Source organism: Gossypium hirsutum, chromosome D02 (genome assembly GCF_007990345.1).
Source record: "Gossypium hirsutum isolate 1008001.06 chromosome D02, Gossypium_hirsutum_v2.1, whole genome shotgun sequence".
NCBI classification, from domain to species: domain Eukaryota; kingdom Viridiplantae; phylum Streptophyta; class Magnoliopsida; order Malvales; family Malvaceae; genus Gossypium; species Gossypium hirsutum.
The window spans coordinates 46,046,938-46,068,836 of NC_053438.1; the positions used below are offsets into that span (position 1 = coordinate 46,046,938).

The window sequence follows — 21,899 nt, forward strand, 5'->3', positions numbered from 1 at the left end:
TATTTTTTATTAAATTATTTTTAATAATAATCCTATTAAAATTTAATAACAATAACAATAATTACCTACAAAAAAATTTATGCTAAGGGTACTCTAATCATTTTAATTTTTTTTATTATACTATTACAACATCATTCCATTCAACCAAACACAAGAATACTATTAGAGGGCGTTTGGTTGGGGGAGTAGGCATGCATTCCCCCCTATACAGCGGGCCCACAACCAAACGGCTGTTTGGTTCACTGTAATAACATTACATCCCGAATCGGTTACTATCCTATTACTCCCATTGCCCGTAATAGCTATTACGCCCCCTCAGCGCCGATTAGGGATTCCGCCCGCTTTTCATCTTTTCTTTTCTATTTTCTGCCCTTATCAAGCTTCCGATTCTCCCAAGTTTCCCTTCCAGAGGTAATTTCTTTTCCCTTCCATCGATTCTGCCATCTATTCTTCTCGTTCGTTTCTTTTATTTTCTTCATGGATTATCTCTGTTGTTGTTGTTATTTTCTTTATGGATTATCTCATTCGGTTCTGCCATCGGTTCTTCTCGTTTTATTTTCTTTTATTTTCTTCATAGATTATCTCTGTAATTTCTTTTCCCTTCCATCGGTTCTGCCATCGGTTCTGCCGTCGCTTAATCAACCGACTTCAGTAATTCTCAAGAAAGGCTTTTATGAGGGGGTGTTTGAAGCAACATTTTTGGAGGCATTAATAATACGTTCAATCTTGGGAACCAACGCAGTTTTTAATCTGATATTTCCAGTTTTCTTTATAAACAATTTTCGCCATTTTTTTCTCAACTAACCCGTGGAAAATCTCTCCCAAATTCACCTAATACCCAGATTCCAACTCTTATTTTTGATAAAAATCATGGAGGCAGCATCTTTATCTGGAGTTCTTTCATATATCAAACTCTGTGGTTCCAGTCTCTGCTATTCTGATGATAGATTTTCAAGGTAATCCTTTTATTTTCTTTAAACTATTAATTAGAGGTTTATGCTTTATAGTTTTTTTCTGAATGGGTTTTTTTTAACTTTATAGAACCTAAGATTGTTCTTAGCTCTTCTTTTTGTGAATCAAAGATGAAATTCTTGGATTTGTCCATTTCTTTATATTGTTTTTTTTCTGGTGATTCATCAGGGCAGACGCATTGCGTCTTTCTCACGACATTCATCTAATGGATTCAATGGTGTGAATAAACCTTTATCTAAAGCCCTTATCAAAGGACCCTTTCTCAGTGATGGCCTAATTCAGAGGAGAAATCTGCATTTGCAAGCAATTTGCAGGGTGGGGGTTTACACCTTAGGTGAAAATGATGTTGTGGAATCTCATCACTCACATGCCATGGAGGAAAAAATTGGGGTTCTTCTTTTGAACCTTGGAGGGCCAGAGACACTTAAAGATGTTCAACCTTTTCTATATAACTTGTTTGCTGATCTTGTACATTATTTTGCTTGTTCTTTTTTTGTTTTGTGTGTGTGTATTTCATATGAACATTTGTGGGTTTCAAGTTACAATGGTGTTGAGGTGATGATGTTTCTTTGTGCAGGATATAATACGGTTGCCTGGGCTGTTTAAGTTACTTCAACGGCCATTGGCGAAGCTAATATCTGTTCTTCGAGCTCCGAAAAGTGAAGAAGGGTATGCTGCCATTGGTGGCGGCTCACCTTTGCGTAAAATAACCGATGAACAGGTAAAATCAAGTCCCTTGATTGTAGAAATTTGCTTGTTACTTTGTCCTGAGCTAGTAGCTTGAAAATGAACTATTGTACTTTTATATGGATATTTTTTTCCAAAACGAACCATGCTGTGCTTTGGGGAAACTGGCAAGTATATTTATAGTTTAAAGAACTCGTTGCAGGCAAATGCTCTTCGAATGGCTTTGGAGGCAAATAATGTGAATGTCAGTGTGTATGTTGGAATGCGATATTGGTATTCATTCACAGAGGAGGTCATTGAGCAGGTTCGTCTCTTGATAGCCTAAGAAATTTGCATGTGTTTTGAACTTGTATGATACCATATACGGAGAGTGAGCTCTTTCTGTTGTGCTTTTGTTGATATTTAATGTGGTTGTTAAGTTGATTAAATCCTTACATGAGGGATACTCTTATTTGGTTATGCCTTTGAAGAACTTTATACCTCATATATTAATTTGGAATTCTCTGTGTAGCATTGAATGATCTATCTTCAAATTCAATTCGGGTTATATACTGATTACCGATAAGCATTTATTATGTGCAACACAGATTAAGCTAGACAGGATAAAAAAGCTTGTTGTGTTGCCATTATATCCTCAGTTCTCCATTTCCACAACTGGAAGAGATTGACATGGAATATAAGCACTTAGCTCTTGAATCCGGAATCGAGAATTGGGGTCGTGTTCCTGCCCTCCGCATGTATGGTAGTGAAAATACAATATGGTAGTTCTTTGCACTATGTAGACGCATGGTTATAGTGAAGTTGTTATTCTTGTATGGTATCTCATTGATTTTGTATATATATTCTCTTAGACTTCTGTATATTTTGAAAAACCGCACATCTATAAGGACCTAAATATCTAAAAGTTTTAATTTTAGGTTGATACATTGTTGGACGGTATCAAATGGGATGACAAAGGTTTAGCAGTGGCTATAGCTCAAAATGTTGACACTGGAGCCATATTAATGCAAGGCTTTGTGAACAGGGGTGCACTAGCTACAACTATCACTTCTAGGAAGGCAATGTTCTTCAGTCGATCACGGGCAACATTATGGACAAAAGGAGAAACTTCCAACAATTTCATCAACATTTATGACAAAAGGAGAAACAAGTTATGCGTGCAATTTAGTTGGAGAGGTTTTTTGTTAGGTCATGTAAGACTTTTGTTGGTTAAACTATTAGAAATTCAAGAGCAAATTGGGTCCTCTAATATAAAAATGAGCATAATTCGTTTTGAAGCAAACAAGTAACTTTTGAATAGTTTTAATATTTTTCTTATCTAAATGCTCGTGGAAAAAATTGAAAATAAACATGTCTAAAAGTTTAATCATAAAAAAATCATCTTTCTACAGAAAATACAAAAAAAAAGTTAAAATGAAAGAAGAAAACAACATTGAAGACCAAAATTGCTACAATTCAAAACTAGAAACAAAAATGAAATTGAGAAAATAAAATTTACTTTCTAAATTTTAGAATTCGAAATTGTTGATGCACAAGTAATAGAATCTTAATTTGTCAATGGACAGAAAATCACTGATGAGATGAGTTGAAAGGTGCTTTACGGTCGAAAATGGAATACATAATTGGGAGTATGAAGAAAAACCCTAATTCATTATGTTGTTAAACAAATTGAACTTGGGTTGCTGATGGTAAAGTAACAATCATAAAATCATTATTCAAAGTCAAGTTCAAATATTTTAATATTTGATAGAAGAAATTGATAAAGTTTGTTGATACAATCATAAAAATATTTAATACTAAGAATTTTATTAAATTATATATTTTTTGTTAAATTATATTTAATAATAATTATTTTAAATTATATTTTATAGTATTATATATTATGATTTTAGTAAATTCATATATTTTATTAAATTATATATTTTTATTAAATTATATTTAATAATAATTATGTTAAAATATGATTAAATTATTTATGATTTATATTAATAATCTTATTAAAAATTAATAACAATAACAATAATCATCTACCTAAAAAAATTTCTGCTAAGAGTATTCTAGTCATTTTAGTTTTTTCCTTATACTATTACACCTCTATTCTATTCAACCAAACACAAGAATATCATTACGCCTCTATTCCATTCTATTCAACCAAACAAAAGAATTACCTATTACGCCTCTATTCCATTACGCATCTATTCCATTACACTTCTATTCCATTACAGCGAACCAAACGTGCTGTTACAGTTCTATTTCATTCCATTCAACCAAATAGTTGAATTATTTATTACAACTCTATTATATTACAACTCTATTCCATTATAGCTCTATTCTATTACAGCGAACCAAACGTAGTGTAAAAATTTTGAGTGGCTCAAAGTTTTAGGAAGGGAAAGAATTATGCCTAGTTGTAAAATGGTTGATGATTTTCATCGTTAAACTAAATTGATGGACATGACATGTGGTAATTTCAAGTTTGATAGTAAAATTATAAACAATCTGAAAAAAGAGTTATTAAAAATTAAAAATATTTAAAAATAATAAAATTGATATATCTTATAAAAATAATAAAAACTTATAAATATTATAAAAATAAAAATATAATAAATTCTAACAAATTATAAAAAAAATTATAAAACTAATAAACATATTTAAAATTTTTAAAATTTTATAAAAACGTAAAAAAATCTTAAAAACTTATAAAAAAATTAAAAATCATAAAAAGTATTAAATATTATTTAATGTTAAAAATATTAAAATTCATATAAACTTATAAAATTTATTTAAAAATCATAAAAACTTATAAATATTATAAAAAATTCTAATAATTTATTAAAACTTTATGAAATTATTAAAATATATTTAAAAAATCATAAAACTTATAAATATTATAAAAAATTCTAATAATTTATTAAAACTTTATAAAATTATTAAAATATATTTAAAATTTTATAAAAGATTTATAAACATTCATAAAAATTTATAAAAATAATAAATTATAAAAAATGTTATTTAAACCACTGTATAATGGAAATTGTCATCTGATCGTTAGGGTCAATTTCATGTTGAATACAATGTTCTCGATCTTTCATAAATAAATCAATAATGTGGGACCCTCTCCTTTTTATTGATAAACTGTTATTTTTTATTTTAAAAATTTTTATCTCTAATTTTTTTAAGTACAATATAGTAGTTTGGACCTTGAAAAGTTAAAAAATATTTGCTAAATATTGTATGATAAAGTATTTTTTGGTGTCGTTAGATACTATAAAACAAAAATTTTATTATTCAATTATTAACATGTGTCATGGTGAAATATTCAAACCAAGGTTTTCAGAATCAGACTGGTGGTTAAACTAGTTAGGCCATCAATTTGTTAGTTTGATTGATTTGTCCAGTTTAATTAAATAAAACATTAAATAATTAAATAATAAAAAATTGTTTCAATTTTCTAGTTCCTAAGGCAACAGGTCCAACAGCTTTCTCCGGTTGGTACTCTCGTCGATTTTGGTCTAATCGGTCCAATCAACTGATTGGTGCAATTTAAGTTTTATAATTTTTTTCATAATTTTATAGCAATTTCAATATTTTTTATGATTTTTTATAAGTTTTAGGAATTTTAATACGTTATTATAAAATTAAAATATTTAAAATATGGTTTACTAATTTTATAATTTTTATTTTAAAAAAATATCTACTGAATTAATAAAACAATACCCAAGACAAGACCTGGGGCTGCCCAAAACACTTCGAAAACAACAATCATAAACAGAAATTAAATCTAGGCCCAGTATTTTAGACTTCTTCAACAAGCATAAAAAAAGGAATTCTAGAAATATCTAAAAACCAAATGTATATTGAGAAACAAATTTCAGGGGAAAAACCTTTCATTTCCTAAACGAGCATGAAACAGATCATCAGAACTCTGCTTCCCCTTTCATCTACAACTGTGGTTTTTCATTCTGGGCCTCTATCCATCGGCGATCAACTTCTACCATCGCCTCTGCAAACTCCGGCACATCGTTCATCAGGAAAATCTCTGTTCTTTGCTTAATCCCTTCATTTGCTAACTGTTGTGCTGCTCCATTGGCCGGTCTCTGCACATGATTTAAGGTATAAAACCGGAATTCCTTGCTCAAATTGTTTACATCTTCAATATATGTTGAGATTTCAGATCTATCAATCTCATTTCTACTTGCTTTTTTATCACAATAAGAAAGTCCCCTTCAACTTCAAGACTTCTGGTATTCAGATCTAAGCACATCTTCAAGGCCATAGCCCAGGCCACTACTTCAGCCGTAATATTCTGGTGAAAAGTAATTTTTTGAAGCTATTACCCTTCCTCTTGAATCCTTTAACAAAATACTAGAACATAAACTCTCTTCATTTTTCCTATAAGTAGCATTGAAATTGACTTTTACACATGCGTTTCTCGGACTTTTCCACCATTTCATGGCTCCACATTTCTTAGGTAAAATTCTTCCCAAGTCATCCAACTCTCTAATGTAATTCTTAATAAAATTCACAGTAAATAGCTCATCTTGACTGCCCATTTCATGCACCCATTGATTTCTTTTCATCTAAATTGCCTATAAAGCACACACAAATAATCGACATTAACTTTGTGAATAACGTTCAAAAATGTAAGCAATCCAGTCTCTGTGGCTAGTATTTTCCAAATTTTGTGGCTATTTGAAGCTTAAATTTTCCTAGACCTCTGTTGTAAATCTACAGTCTTGAATCACATGTAAGACTATTTCTGCTTCTTCATCGCATCGAAGGTAACACGCCGTGCTCATCAGTCTCTTGTAATGTAGGTTGTTGAAAGTAGGAATAAAATTTCAAGTTATACGCCACATTTTAATCTTGATTTTTGGTGGCACATTTAATAGCCATTTTTTTTTTGTAAAGATTACCTTTTATATCTTGTACCTATCTAGCAGTAGGGTTTGAAAGGTCTTGTATTATGAGCTTGTAACCACTACGAACAGAATATTCTCCAGACGCTTCACCTCTCCATGCTATGTGATCATTGTTTAGGCATCGTGGCAAAGGAATTTTGAGAATCCTTTCAGCATCCCTTTCACTAAAGGTATTGAGGATAGTATCAATTTTCCATATTCTAGTATTAGGATCTACAAAATCTTCAACTAATCGCACATCTTGAATACGAATCCCATCCTGAATTTTTTAGTTCTTTGCTTTCGGTACCTAAGCATCATCCAGAATTAAAATGGAGGTCCCTATACCCACTTTCCAGCATAGTCCCGCTTGAAGGAGCCCTTTCGTAGTCCATACACTTTGCCAAGTATAGGAAAGGTAAATTACCTAAACTTGCATTAATGAAATCTTTTAACGGGTAATATTTGGATTTTAATGTTCTTGCTAACAAGGAATTCGGATAAAAAATTAAACAACATCATTGCTTTGCTAATAACATTAAATTGAACTTGGTTAAACTTCGAAAGTCGAGACCACCATTCTCTTTTAATTTGCACATTGTTTCCAATCACACTAATGTAACCCACGTTTTCATTGACTTCTCTACCACCAAAACTTCCCCATAGGGTTTTCCATTTCCACACAGAGAGATTTTGGGAGAAGAAAACAAGATATAGAATACGTCGGAATTGATTGCAAAACAAATTTTATAAATACTCCTTTTCATCCATGCAAAAGAAATCTTATACTCCAACTTTCAATTTTTTGCTTGATACAATTTTTAATATTTTGAAAGGCCCTTCGTTGTCCTTCCCACCATATTTGAAAACCCTAATTTTTTTTAGGATTATTTAAACTTCAGACTCTTAAAATGTTTTCCACCAGTTGCCTTTCCCGATTACTAACATTTGAGCTATAGAAACTTGTTGACTTCTCGAAATTAACACATTGATCTGTGCACTTTTCATACTCCTTCTCGAAACCATTTTTTGAAAATAAAAATTTAGTTGTTGATTTTAAAAAAATTGGAGCCGTCACCGATCTTTTATTGAGGTGTGATCGGCTCACCTTAAAAATAATTTTTGCCTACGAAACTTGAGAAAATGAGTTCAGAAGTCAGTTACGCACGAGGAAGGGTTAGCACCCTCGTAACGCCTAAAAATTGGTACCAAATTGATTATTTTAATGTTTTAGTGTCGAGGATTAAAAAAAAAACTCAAATGATGAAATCTGAAAAGGATAATCAAATGTTTAAGTCAAACGAAGAAATCGAGACCCAATACGTTAGGGTATAATTTCTCAAAATTCCCAAACTTTGAATATCTCTTTTATTTTAGGGAAAATCTTCATCTCGAGAAAACAATATATCATACCCAATGCGTTAGGACATAACATGTTGAATTCTCGAAAATGATTTTTGTTTATGCGTTTCGCAAAAGAATATTCTCGATTATTTAGGATTAATAAAGAAAATCGGAACCCAATACGTTAGGGTTCAATTTCCTCAAAAATTTCAAATATCGAATATTGCGTTATTTTAAAAGCCTTTAACAAAATCAAAATATATTTTTAAAAGATATGTTTAAAAAAATGTGAATGTACAATCATGAAATCAATACTTTAATTTAAATTATACATGTATGTGTGTTATAAAATGTCAATGCATGTATACATACACGTACACAAAAGTTATGAAAATAAAATAATAACAAAATGTATATAAAACATGTACATGTATTTACAAAAAATGAAAAAAAATGTATAAGTATAATATATTAGTAAATTATGAAAACATGAATATATATGTATATAATAAAAAATTTATAATAATTTCAAATAGTGTATAAATATATATCATAAATATATATATGTATGGACTTTAAAATATGGAAAATGTATAAACATTATAAAATGTAAATGTATATATATAAATATAAAAGCTATGCAAATAAAATAATAACGAAATATATTTAAAAAAAATATGTATATGCATTCGAAAAACATTTAATATATATACATATATATTATAAAGACCATATGCATCCGTATATGTATAGGTATAATAATAGTAATAATAATAATACTAATAATATAATAATAATGATAATAACAAAAATAACAGAAGCTTAATAACAAATATAATATTAACAAACTAATATTTAATCTAATTTGTAAAAGCAAATACAATGGACTAAATTGAAACCAAAACGGGATTGAAAAAACAAAAGCAAATTAAAATAAAGGGCAAATTTGCAAAGTGCGCGCAACTGGGAGGGCCAATCGAAAATTTACCCAAACCTTTCAAACGCTGCATTTAAAAAAGGTTAAAATAATAAAATTGGAAACCAAAGGGGAAAATTCAAAAAAAAATTAGAAACAAATTAAAGCAATAAAACAAATCAAGAGGATCAAAAGCGCAAATATCCCATTGGGATAAAACATGCGGGCCGCATGAAGAGGGAAAGAAAAGCTGCTTTATTTTCCCCCCTTTTCATTTTCTCTTTGTATTTTCTACTATTATCTGTTCGTGGTCGATTTGTTACAGGTACGTGTGTGTGGTGTGCACGGAGTGCTGAACGTGGGTAGTTGTTGCGACGTGAGCAGTTGCTGCGGCGTTCGCGAAGGCATGCAAGGGATCCTTGCTGACGTGTGGCGCTAGGGCAAAGAGCTAGGGTTTTTCGGATGTGTGCTGTTAGGGCTAAGCATTTGGGCCGTTTGTATTGGGTCATTGGGTTTAGGTTGGTGGGCTAAATGTTGGGACTGATGTAGTCTGGGCTTTAGGCTTAATTGGGCCCGGGCAATAATTGGGTATTATAGCTACCCCTCTTTGCTCGTTTTCTTGTAACAGGAACGGAGAAAAGACTTTAAAAATGACCAATTTTACCCGGTCATGTTAGACTTTGGTGCGCTTCTTCTTCAAGTGGTCACATCCCAACCTACTGCATCTTCGGGGAGATAAGACTTGTTCTGTTTAACTGTAATATCGGGAAAACAAGATTCACCGTTGTGGCTTCAATCTATTCCACTGCACCACTAAGGGAGTAAGATTGGCTTCAATCTTTTTAAATTGCAATGTCAGGGAAACCAGATCCGCCGTCGTAACTTCAATCTATTCCACTGCACCACTAAGGGAGTAAGATTCGCCGTTGTGGCTTCAATCTTTTTAAATTGCAATGTCAAGGAAACCAGATTTGCCGTCGTGACTTCAATCTGTTCCACTGCACTACTAAGGGAGTAAGATCCGCCGTTGTGGCTTCAATCTTTTTAAATTACAATGTCAGGGAAACCAGATCCGCCGTCGTGACTTTAATCTGTTCTACTGCACCGCTAGGGAAGTAAGATTCGCCATTGTGGCTTCAATCTTTTTCACTGTAATGCCAAAGAGATAGGATCCGTTGCTCACATCTTCAAACCACTTCACGTCAACTGATCCAAGCCTTAACACTAGGGAGATAAGATCCGCCGTCGTGGCTTCAATCTGCTCAGTTGTGACGTCAGGGAAATAAGATTCGCCGTTGTGGCTTCAATCTATTCCATTACAAAATCATGACGATAAGACTAGTGGCTTTGATCTGCTTCGCTGCCAGCATAAGAAAGCAAAATCTGCCATTTTCAACTTACTTCACTGCTGCTCAGGGAGATAAAGCTGAAGTTTCACCGGTTTGTTCTCTAGGGAACTTGACTTGTATAATTCAATTTATGAGCTTAATTATGCTTAGTGATTAGGATGGCATGATTAAAATAAGTCAAATGCTCCTAATTAGACATGTATGAATGACATTTGAATGAATGTAGAATATTATTCTTTTTTAGAATGATCCCGCTTAGGTTGTAATAACTCAAAGTTAATTAAGGCTTTATCACTGAAGTGCTACAATGCATTTTTGCTCGATTTCCATCTCCAAAGAAACGCTTGATCAAATTACCAGCATTGTAAACCTCAAAGTTTAATCCACTAGGACACAAAATTTGTATCATCTTTTCACTGTAACCCAAGGGTAGAAAAACATGACTTCTCGATCTTCTCTTATCGCAATGTGAAGCACTTTGGTTCTCTACACTATTCTCAGGATGGCACACCAAATGCCCATGCCCAAATGTAAGATTTCTTTCTCCAAGAAAACCTCTTCTTATCACAAGGTGATCACCGCTTATTTGTTCAATGAAGCTTTGTTTCCAACACCCCATCTTGTCGCTTTGTTCCATCAATGCTTTTGACAACAAAATTCAAAGAGATAGTCTTAATTTAGACTCTCAGATTTCCAACTCTTAAACCTGGTGTGCTCTAAACAATAGTCTTGTTTTAGGTCTCTATATTATTCAGAAACTTCCAAAATAAAATGCAAAACTTCCTTTGTAGAAGTATTATTAGCCTATTAATAATTGCTTCAATGAAAAATGCTTGAACAAGACTATCGAAATGAACAAGATGAAATTTATTGCAAATAAAATACAAAATAGATTATTATAAAAAATAAGAATAAAAGATAAAATGGATTGGAAACACGAATCTTGAACAAGAATAATGTATTCCAAGATATAAATACTGAGAAGACTAGGTGCCCCAAATATCGTAGTTTGAACTTCTCTGCGCAGACTTTTCGAAGACCACTCTGAGTTTGACATGTGTTTAGAAGATCTATAGTACTCTGTTGATGCCCCAAGATATTGCGTCCCCTTTCTTACTGATTCAATTATTGCAAAATCACCGGATACCCCATTTGATCAACATTTGAGCCGCCCTTTTTCGGGTTTTCAACTCAAATCCCCTTTAGTCTCAAGGTGCCCTTTGCGAGTTTTCACCCTGGCATCTCCTTTTCACTTTCTCTTTATTTTTTTTAAGAAAAATATTTCTTAACTGAATATGAGTTTACAGGGTTTGGCAAGTCTTTGCCATCCATCTCAGTCAAGATCAAAGCTCCCACTGAAAGGACTTTCTTTACAACATATGGACCTTCCTAATTTGGAATCCATCTCCCTCTAAAATCCTTTTGTATAGGAATGATATTTTTCAACACCAGCTCCCCTCATGAAATTCTCTAGGACGAACCTTTATGTTGTAGGCTCGTATCATTCGTTTCTGATACATTTGACCGTGCTGAATAGCCTTTAGCCTTTTCCCTTCTATTAAATTCAACTGATCGTAACGAGATTGAACCCATTCTACCTCATCCAATTTCAACTCATCCAATACCCGGAGAGAAGGGATTTCCACCTTAATAGGTAAAACTACTTCCATCCCATAAACCAAAGAGAAAGGTGTTGCCCCGGTCGAAGTCCTGACAGACGTTCTATAAGCAAAGAGGGCGAATGGTAATTTTTCATGCCAGTCTTTGTAAGTGTCAGTCATCTTCCCCACAATTCTCTTGATATTCTTATTGGCTGCCTCTACTGCACTATTCATTTTTGGGCGATATGGCGACGAGTTATGATGTCTGATCTTGAATTGACTACAAACCTCCGCTACCACACTATTGTTCAAATTCAGCACATTATCAAATATGATCCTCTCAGGCATTCCATATCGACATATGATTTCCTTCTTCAAGAATCTGCTAACTACTGACTTAGTAACATTTGCATATGATGCAGCTTTCACCCATTTGGTAAAGTAGTCAATAACCACAAAGATGAAGCGATGCCTATTAGAAGCCTTTGGCGATATTGGCCCAATGACGTCCATACCCCACATAGAGAAAGGCCATGGAGAAATCATAACATGAAGAGGTGAATGAGGTGCATGCATTTTATCACCATAAATTTGGCATTTATGGCACTTCTTAGCATAGCTGATACAATCCCTTTCTAAAGTAGACTAAAAATACCCAAATCTCATGATCTGCCTGGCCATTATGAAACCATTTGTATGTGTTCCACAAATACCCTCATGGACCTCTTCTAGAATTTTTCTAACTTCCACTGCGTCCACACATCTTAGCAGTACTTGATCCTTCCCTTTTTTGTACAGGATCTTTCCATCTAGAACATAGTCAATAGCCATTCTTCTCAATGCTCTCTTATCATTCTCCGTTGCCTGATCTGGATACTCACGATTTTTCACATATCGTAATATATTCAAATACCAGGGATGGTCATCTTTTTCCTATTCCTCAATATTATAGCAATTAGCCAGGGTTTTAGAAATACTCATCTGGATAGACTTCATGTCCTCTAACCTATTCACTCGGATCATGAAGGCTAAGGTAGCCAACGCATCAGCCAACGCATCAGCTATCTGATTCTCATCTCGTGGAAGATAACAAAAAGTAATGTCATCAAACTCGTCCATCAATTCAAGAACCATCTTTCGATAATTGATCAGTTTAGGGTCTCTTGTCTCCCATTCTCCTTTGAGTTGGTATATCACCAATACGGAATCCCCATATACTTCTAACACTTTGATTTTACGTTCGATGGCTGCACGAATGCCCATAATGCATGCTTCATACTCTGCCATATTATTCGTACAATCAAAATCCAGTTTGCTAGCAATAGGATAATGATCTCCGCTTGTAGATATTAGGACTGCTCCAATTTTATTACCCGCAGCATTTGAGGCTCCATCAAAATTTAACTTCCACACCTGATCCATTTGGGGATTTTCTTCAGTGGTTGCCACATACATCAAATCCTCATTTGGGAAATCAAAGTTCAAAGGCTCATAATCCACCAAGGCTCTGCTAGCTAAAAAATCAGCTATTGCGCTCCTTTTCACAGCCTTCTGACTCGCATACATTATGTCAAATTCAGAAAGCAAGATCTGCCATCTAGCCATCCTCCCATTCAAAGCAGTCAACTCCATCATATACTTTAAATGGTCCAACTTTGAAATTAGCCATGTCGTATGATACAACATATATTGTCGTAGTCTTCGAGTTGTCCAAACCAAACCAAAGCACAACACAAATTCTCAATAGCCGAATATCTCGCTTCACAGTCAGTGAATTTCTTACTGAGATAGTATATTGCTCTTTCTTTTTTCCCTGTCTTATCATGTTGGCCTAACACGCACCCCATGGAATTGTCAAACACTGTTAAATATAGGATTAATGGCCTATTCGGACTAGGTGGTGATAACACTGGAGGTTTAGATAAATATTGTTTTATTTTGTCAAAAGCCTTCTGACATTCTTCATCCCATATGCCCGGATTATGCTTCTTTAGAAGACAGAATATGGGATCACATTTCTCAGTTAGTTGTGAAATAAACCGAGCAATGTAATTCAATCTTCTCATAAAACCCCGTACTTCTTTCTGAGTATGTGGTGGAGGCAAATCTCGTATTGCCCTACCTTTGTTCAGGTCAACCTCAATTCCTTTCCCACTAACAATGAAACCAACAACTTCCCTGATCTAGCCCCAAAGGTGCACTTTGTTGGATTAAGCTTGAACTAAAAATTTCTTAGTCTCAAAAATAATTTCCGCAGAACTTGAACATGCTCCTCTTCCGTTCTGGATTTTGCAATCATATCGTCAACATAAACCTCAATCTCTTTGTGCATCATGTCATGAAACAAGGTCATCATGGCTCTTTGATAAGTTGCTCACGCATTCTTTAGTCCAAAGGGCATTACTTTATAACATAACGTTCCCCATAAAGTGATAAATGTGGTCTTTCTCATATCTTTTGACTACATTTTTATTTGATTGTATTCAGAAAAACCATCCATGAAAGAAAACAATGAATAGCCTGCAGTATTATCTACTAAAGTATCAATGTGAGGCAACGAAAAATTATCTTTTGGACTAGCCCTATTCAAATCCCTGTAATCTACACACATTCGCACCTTCCCATCTTTTTTAGGGACAGGGACAACGTTGGCTACCCATTCTGAATACTTGACTTCTTACAAGAACCCGGCATCAAACTACTTTTTGACTTCTGCCTTTATCTTTAGCACAATATCGGACATCATTCTCCTAAGCTTCTGCTGAACTGGCTTGCAATCTTCTCTTATAGGAAGACGGTGTACCACAATATCAGTGCTTAACCCGGGCATATCCTGATATGACCATGCAAAGACATCTTTGAATCCACGGAGTAATTCAATGAGGTCTTGCCTTGTCTTGGCGGAAATGTCAGTTCCGATCTTTACCTCTTTTCCCTCCTCTAGACTCACAATCTCCAATGATTCTTTATGAGGTAAGATTTGCTTATCCTCTTATTTTACCATTCTCAATAAGTCCGGAGATACATCATAGTCTACGTCATCTTTAAAATTCTGTGATCTCTTTAAACACATGTCTTGTTCAAAAGGTAGTTCTGAGTCTAAAGCAACGTCATTCATATCATTGATATCCGGGGACCTATGATAGGTGCCAAAGAATATACAAAGAATGTATGAATTTATGAACAAAATATGATTATGAAATAAATAAAAGAATGATGTAGAAAAAGAATAAAGAATAATTACTCGAAAAAGAATGAAAGACTACTGGCTCAAAAATACATACGAAAAAATGTATTTAAAATTACAACATTCAACATGTGTATAATCCATAAAGAAATTCCTATATTTATATTTTAAGTAAAAAATAACAAGGATGTTTTGCATATTTACTCTGAACAAGCTCTAAAAAATACAGGAATCTCTTCCGTAGTCTAATTGTTCAGATCACTTCCAGGCTCGTAAGGACGAATCTCTAGCAAGGTCTCTCTTTCAACTGTGTCTAGGGCATTGATGTGGACATCTCCCAGCGATTCTTCAACACCTTTCACTTCAAGCACTCTTTGTTCCGAATGAATAAACCCTCCTAATACGAAAGTCTTGGATATGTGAGGAAAAGCCATAGGCTCCCGCCTAACTTCATTTCCACTCAGATGTGCCCTTCTTCTCTCCTGTCTTCTCTCTATTTCTTTTCTTCTTCATTTTACATCTGGTCTATAGCCTAGACCAAAACGATCAAACTTTTCTTTCATCGCTGGTGCTTCAACTCCTCACTACAGATTTCTTCCCAATCTTCTTTCTGATACAACTCCTCTTCCTACCATTAATTGGAGACCCATTCTTGTAGTCCTGGATATCTTTGGCACTGGGATTCTATTCCCCTCAGCAATAAATGTTGCATTCACAAGCTCTAGAAATCAGAAAGAACATTCCAACGCCTCTTCATCAGTCTCTACGTATGGTGCATTACTGGTTACTGACGCGATAATACCCTCCTCTGCATTTATTGTCACCAACCGTCCGTCTGACACTGACTTTAACTTCTGATGCAGCGATAAAGGCACAGCCCCTGCCGAGTGTATCCAAGGTCTCCCTAACAAGTAGTTATAGGAAGGCTTGATGTCCATTACAATGAAATCCACTTCATAAGTACTTGGGCCAATCTGCAATGGTATCTCAATTCTCCCCAAAACTTTCTTTTCCATTCCATCGAATGCCCTTACCACATTTTGATACGTTTTCATATGTGAGCTATCCACAGGTAGCCTATTGAGTGTAGATAAGGGCAGTACATTCAATGCAGATCCATTATCAATCAAAACCCCTGGCAGTATGTACCATTTACACCGAGTAGTGATGTGCAAAGCTTTAGTGGACCCTATACCTCCATATGGTATTTCGTCATCATTGAAGAAGATAAAATTATCAGCGCTTATATTGTTGACCAACCGATCCAATTGGTTAACAGAAATATCACTTGCCACATATGTTTCATTCAACACCTTCATCAGCGCATTTCGATGTATCTCTGAATTCATGAGCAAAGCCAACACAAATATACGAGCTGGTTGCTTATGCAGTTGCTCTACCACGTTATACTCACTGTGCTTCAGAAATTTTAAGAATTCAGTGGCCTCTTCTTTCTTTATTGGCTCATTAATCAATGTCCTAGATTCAACTATCTTTTCTTCTTTTTGCTTTGCCGGTAAAACCTTTCCTTTCACCGATTCTACTTGAGCTATTATCAAATCGCAGTGCCTCTCACAACGCGCATAAGGACCTGTCTCTTGGTTTTCTTTTGCAACACTAACCAAAGCTTCCTTCCCCGAGATTGTTACATTGCACTCATAGTTTCAGGGGACCTTTTTATTATCTTTATACGAAAATTTTACTGGCTTCTGAATTACAATCTTCGGCGTTACCTGTGCCCTAGCCTCATTAACCTTAGGGCACGAGATGACAATCACAGGGTGATTAACTTTCGAAATCCTCGCCATTGATTCCGATGCGCAAATACTTCATTTTTCCTCCACCTCCTCGAAAAACTCCACCTCTTTATTATCCATCATGCTTTGGACCAGAGCTCTAGATCCTCCACATCTCTGAATTTTGTGTCCCACATCACGATGGAACTCACAATAGTCTCGGGCCTCACAACCTCCTTCTAAACTCGAGACAATTAACCCTCTCCTCATCATTTCTTTCCAAACCCACTTCAAATGGATTTTTACTTCAGCAACGCTCTCCTTGACCCTTCTCCCTACATTTTCACTCATCATGTTTACCCCACCATCAGTGTGATTGGGTAACGAATTCCCTATGCCAGATGTATCATCTACCTTGACAACATCCAGACTGATGAGCTTTTCAACAAGCCTTTTAAAAGCTGTACAATGTTCTATAAAATGCCCTGTAATTCTTTCTTGGTAATCGCATTGCACATTCGCATCATACCATTTGGGATACGGAGGCTGCAAATGGGTCAAGTAAAAAGGGGAAAAAACATGTGCATTGAATAAATTCTAATACAACTCTTTATAAGACATTGGAATTGGTGTGAACTGGGGCCACTCAGTACTTGACCTCGCACCAGATTCTTGTTTTGATGAACTCTGTTGATTAGCCACTACCTTCCTAGGTTGATTCACTGTAACCAATTTGTTGTATGTATTCACATTGTTCACTTCACTTTCCTTCTTCTTTGAGGCTTGCCTTTTGTTATTCTCTCTAACATCAATCTTCCCGCTCCTTATAGCACTCTCAATCATCTTACCACTCATGACTATGTTAGAAAAGCTTTTTGTGGCACTTCCTAACATATGTATGATGAATAAGGCTTTCAGCGTATTTATAAAGAGCATCGCCATTTCTCTTTCAAGGAGCGATGGTTGGACCTGAACTGCAACATCCCTCCATCTCTGAACGTACTGCCTGAAACCTTCATTCGACTTCTTCTCCATTTTGTAAAGTAATTCTGTCAAGAACCATTTTCGCCATATGACCGTACTGCTTTATAAAAGCCTGTGCCAAATCCCTCCAGAAACTAATCTTAGCACGGCTTAATTGATTATACCATTTAGATGCTACTCCTGTGAGGCTATTCTGAAAGTAGTGTATCAAAAGTTGGTCATTATTGACATATCCAGTCATTCTCCTACAAAACATGGTAATGTGGGCTTCCGGGCAACTGGTTCCATTATACTTCTCGAACTCTGGCATCTTAAACTTGTAAGGGAGCACCAAGTCTGGAACAAAACTCAATTCCTTAGCATAAATCCCACTATATCTCTCAGTGCTTTCCATTACCCTGAATTTCTCCTCCACCCACTTTCACATTTCTTCAAATTGCATTGGCAATTCCTGTTTTGCTTTTTCCTTTTCAACCGCCTCATTGAAGTCAGGGATAATAGGATTGATAGGATTATTCTCAGGGCTAAAACCTGATCCAACCTGGTAATTCATCGACCTGGAATTGCTGAGGCCTAATGGTAACAGAAGATTTGTGAGGGTATACCTCAGCCTGAGGCTGCGCATGTGGAGGGGTGAAGCCTGGAGGATATAAGGGTCCATCATCATCTTCCTCTTCAACATTGGCCATAGGGCTCTTTCCTTTATCCTTCCCTTCTGTCAACAATTGCATTAACTTTATCATCATACTTTCTTGAGATTCCATCATTTTATCCATCATTTTCTGCTGAATCTTCTTGAGCTACTCTTGCATCTGCTGTTGAAGTTGATCCTGCATTTCCTTTTGGAACTGCTCGAGCCTTTCCAATCTTTGGTCCATATTTTTTTATTTCGCTCTTGTGCCGTAACGGTGTTGGGTTGGCTGGTTGGTTTCCAGGTTAACTGAAGCATGATTTTGATTAATTAGAACCCTCTAATAGTTTTAAATGCATGCAATGCAATGTATGAAAATGAAATACAGAAAAGGCATTAATTGTAATTTCAATTACTTTTAGAAAAACTTTATTAGAAAATAAATCTCTTTACATAGAATTGGCTACAACTATGACTTTGCCCTAATACTTAAGGCCTTGATTTTTTTAAGCAACGATGCTAACTCTTGTCCTCGATCTGACTCCAGCTCATACTTCACGCTCAACGTGTCGGCTTGTACTGCAAAGTTTGCAAGTGATCTGCTACCTCTCGAATCTGGACCACAACTTCTCCCATAATATGATTCCTGTCTCTAACTTGATTTTGGAAATACTGAAGTTGCTCATTTCGACGACCTTCTTTTGCCTCTATATGCTCAATCCGAATCTCACAATTTCACAATGCTGCTTTTTGCCCCTCTATTTTACCCTTCATCTTTTCAATCTTGCTTAGACTTGCCCTTAGCTCTACTACAGAATTTCGACTTCTGTGTTGACGAATAGACCCTTCTAACTCAACCACCCTATCCTTTAGTTCACTATTTTCCTTTTGGCTCTCTGACAAGCTCTTTTCTAAAGTTTCATTTCGTGCTTGAACCTCTTGAAATTTTCTTTCCCACCAGTCTGACTTATTTCTTTTTTCTCGAATCTCTTCACGCCACTGCTCTGAAGTTTTTCCAAGCCCGACAGTTCTCATTAACAGACGCAGCTTTTTGTAATCGGTCTTCAAGCTATCTAGCTCTTCCTCAGCCTTATTCTTTCCCTTCCTTAGTTTCTCAGCCTCGAGCTTCTGAACATCCACATCTAGTCTCAAATTCATCTTTTCTTCCTCCATCTGCTCTATTTTCTTCTCCAATTCTACATTTCTTCTCTCAAAGTCCTGCCTTATGATTTCCAACTCAGAAGGGACAACCCGCAAGTGTTCCTCTATCGACTGACTATTTTTTGAACCCGGCCTAGGAATGTTATCGTTAATCCTCTTAGCCCACCATTCGCCATACTCGAGAGTTGTCATCGGACCCACAACTAATCTCTTCATTCGGCGAGTCTGATTCCATGCACTGACCATCTCACGAATTCTCCTTTTGTAACCATTGCCCCTATACGAGAATTCACACTCAGCCAGTCCCTGAGTTGCAGGCACAAACTGCCTCGACCTGTATTACCTTAGCACTAGCAATGGGGCATAACCAACAGCTCCTTAAATTCCAATCAAAGGAACCCAGTCAAAATCCCCATACCGATATAGAATCTCATCTAGAAACAACCACGGAGCTCTCCACTCGATATCCTCCTCCTACAAATTCTGTAAAATTGTCATCCATTTCTCTTCGGAGATGTCATCCCTCCTTGGTGTAACCACTATCTCCTTCAATGGTGAATAACTTTCGAAGAAGACCCAATATGAAACTTTATCAACCTTCCAAAAGTGACTGTGGAACCATGCAAGTAGGAACTGTGCACATCCAATGAATCTACCCTCTCCCACTTTCCGGCATACATTCAGTGACCTAAAGGTTTCTGCCAAAATTGTCGGGACTGACGTAACTCTCTTTTCAAGCCGATCAAATAAGTCAGTGACCACTTCGTCAACATGTCCCAAAGTCTTAGGGAACACAACCAAACCATATATACTTAAAACAAAGACATCTACCATCTTTCTAGCGTCTGGGTGCACTAGAATGAGGTCCTTCAAATTTTTCCAGGGAATACACTTGCGATCCCCCTTTTGCTTGATCCGAGCTGTAACCTACTGCTCACTCATCCCCGTTATATTCATCAACCTTTTCAAAAAGGTCAGTGCATTTACAGCTTTCGAGTGGACCTTGTCCACTAGAGTCTTCGAACACCTTAGTAAAGCCACATATTCTTCTATTGTAGGCACCAAATTGATATTTCAAAATGTGAAGCAACTGTAAGTCGGGTTCCAAAACTGGGCAAGAGCTCGAAACAGACGCTTATCTACCTTCATATCAAGTAAATAAGGTAAATCCCCATAATTTAAGAAGAATAACTGTCTAATCTCATCATTCCATTGATCCCAATTCTTCTTCAACTCTTGCAAGTTGTTCTGGGTTATGCTAACACGGGTGAAGTCCCATAATTCTGATACATATCCCTCGGCCAAACTATCACTTTTTTCGCGCTGCGTCATCTCAGCCCAAGTTTGGACAGCCGCATTATCCCCCACTCTATCAAGAAACCCTTTTTCTATGATAAGCTTTCTATCTAGCAACCGAATACGAACCAACGCCTTTCTATAATGAGATGCCATGTAATTGAGATGTCATGCAATTAAAGTAAAACACAAAAAGTTAGTATCAATTAAATACAATACTACCAAGCAATAGTAAAACACCTTAATTCGGTACCTACTAAGGTTAAGAGTAATTCTACCTAGGGTGAGTTCCTAAGGTTCACTATATGAGGTTTGGCTTTTAGAGCAAAGGTACCCGAACCAGTAGATTCCTCGATCCTCACCCATTATAGGCTCATATGGACCGAGTTCGGTTCAGAGGAATACATTTCCCTATGGCTGCACGGAGATGAAAATCTCACGAAGACATAGGTATGGATGTATCCCGAAAGTGATCCACTATCCTGCACGGAGGTGAAAACCTCACGAAGGAGTAGCTTCTCACTCCAACTTACAGGGGTAAAATCGTCCATGTAATGCAAAATCCAAACACACCAACAAACTTAGATCAATTTAAACAAACATATAATGATAAAAACCAATAAAGGCAAAAGAGGAAATCGTGAATTAAAACAACTTTTGATTTTCGACTAAAAAGACAAAAGTAATCAATTCATGGCTCGACTCTTTAAACTTTCCCAGTGGAGTCGCCAAGCTATCAAAACTATTTTTTGAAAACAAAAATTTAGTTGTCGACTTTAAAAAAATTGGAGCCGCCACCGATATTTTATTGAGGTGTGATCGGCTCACCTTAAAAATAATTTTTGCCTACGAAACTTGAAAAAATGAGTTTGGAAGTCAGTTACGCACGAAGAAGGGTTAGCACCCTCGTAACGCCCAAAAATTGGTACCAAATTGATTATTTTAATGTCTTAGTGTCGAGGATTAAAAAGGCTTTAAAAAAAACTCAAATGATGAAATCTGAAAAGGATAATCAAATGTTTAAGTCAAACGAAGAAATCGAGACCCAATACGTTAGGGTACAATTTCTCAAAATCCCCAAACTTTGAATATCTCTTTTATTTTAGGGAAAATCTTCATCTCGAGAAAACAATA

At 35.5% G+C, this 21,899-nt stretch overlaps 2 protein-coding genes and 1 long non-coding RNA gene across 13 annotated transcripts; 2 read left to right on the plus strand and 1 right to left on the minus strand.

Moving 5' to 3' along the window:
* The first annotated feature begins 256 nt into the window (after positions 1-256).
* LOC107910123 (ferrochelatase-1, chloroplastic) lies at positions 257-2,976 on the plus strand. Of its 11 annotated transcripts, none has more exons than XM_041088585.1 (6): positions 257-411; positions 578-956; positions 1,141-1,404; positions 1,550-1,693; positions 1,862-1,963; positions 2,247-2,941. In XM_041088585.1, the coding sequence occupies exons 3-6, from the start codon at positions 1,345-1,347 to the stop codon at positions 2,325-2,327; spliced, it is 387 nt and encodes a 128-aa protein (XP_040944519.1). In that variant the 5' UTR covers positions 257-411; positions 578-956; positions 1,141-1,344; the 3' UTR covers positions 2,328-2,941. The 11 variants fall into 11 exon arrangements, with proteins under 11 accessions (XP_040944519.1, XP_040944510.1, XP_040944515.1 ...); XM_041088576.1 differs by having other exon boundaries at positions 258-411; positions 1,141-1,440; positions 2,577-2,976; XM_041088581.1 differs by having other exon boundaries at positions 259-411; positions 2,577-2,976.
* A 2,409-nt stretch (positions 2,977-5,385) lies between these two features.
* LOC107910124 (uncharacterized) lies at positions 5,386-10,315 on the plus strand. Its single transcript, XR_005910262.1, has 3 exons — positions 5,386-5,772; positions 5,876-6,978; positions 9,146-10,315. It is a non-coding gene; the product is annotated as an uncharacterized lncRNA (long non-coding RNA).
* Positions 10,316-12,415: 2,100 nt separating this feature from the next.
* Positions 12,416-12,904, minus strand: LOC107907957 (uncharacterized). The gene is made up of 2 exons (XM_016835252.1): positions 12,785-12,904; positions 12,416-12,703 (listed from the first exon to the last, which is right to left on the minus strand). The coding sequence occupies exons 1-2, from the start codon at positions 12,902-12,904 to the stop codon at positions 12,416-12,418; spliced, it is 408 nt and encodes a 135-aa protein (XP_016690741.1).
* Positions 12,905-21,899: the final 8,995 nt, after the last annotated feature.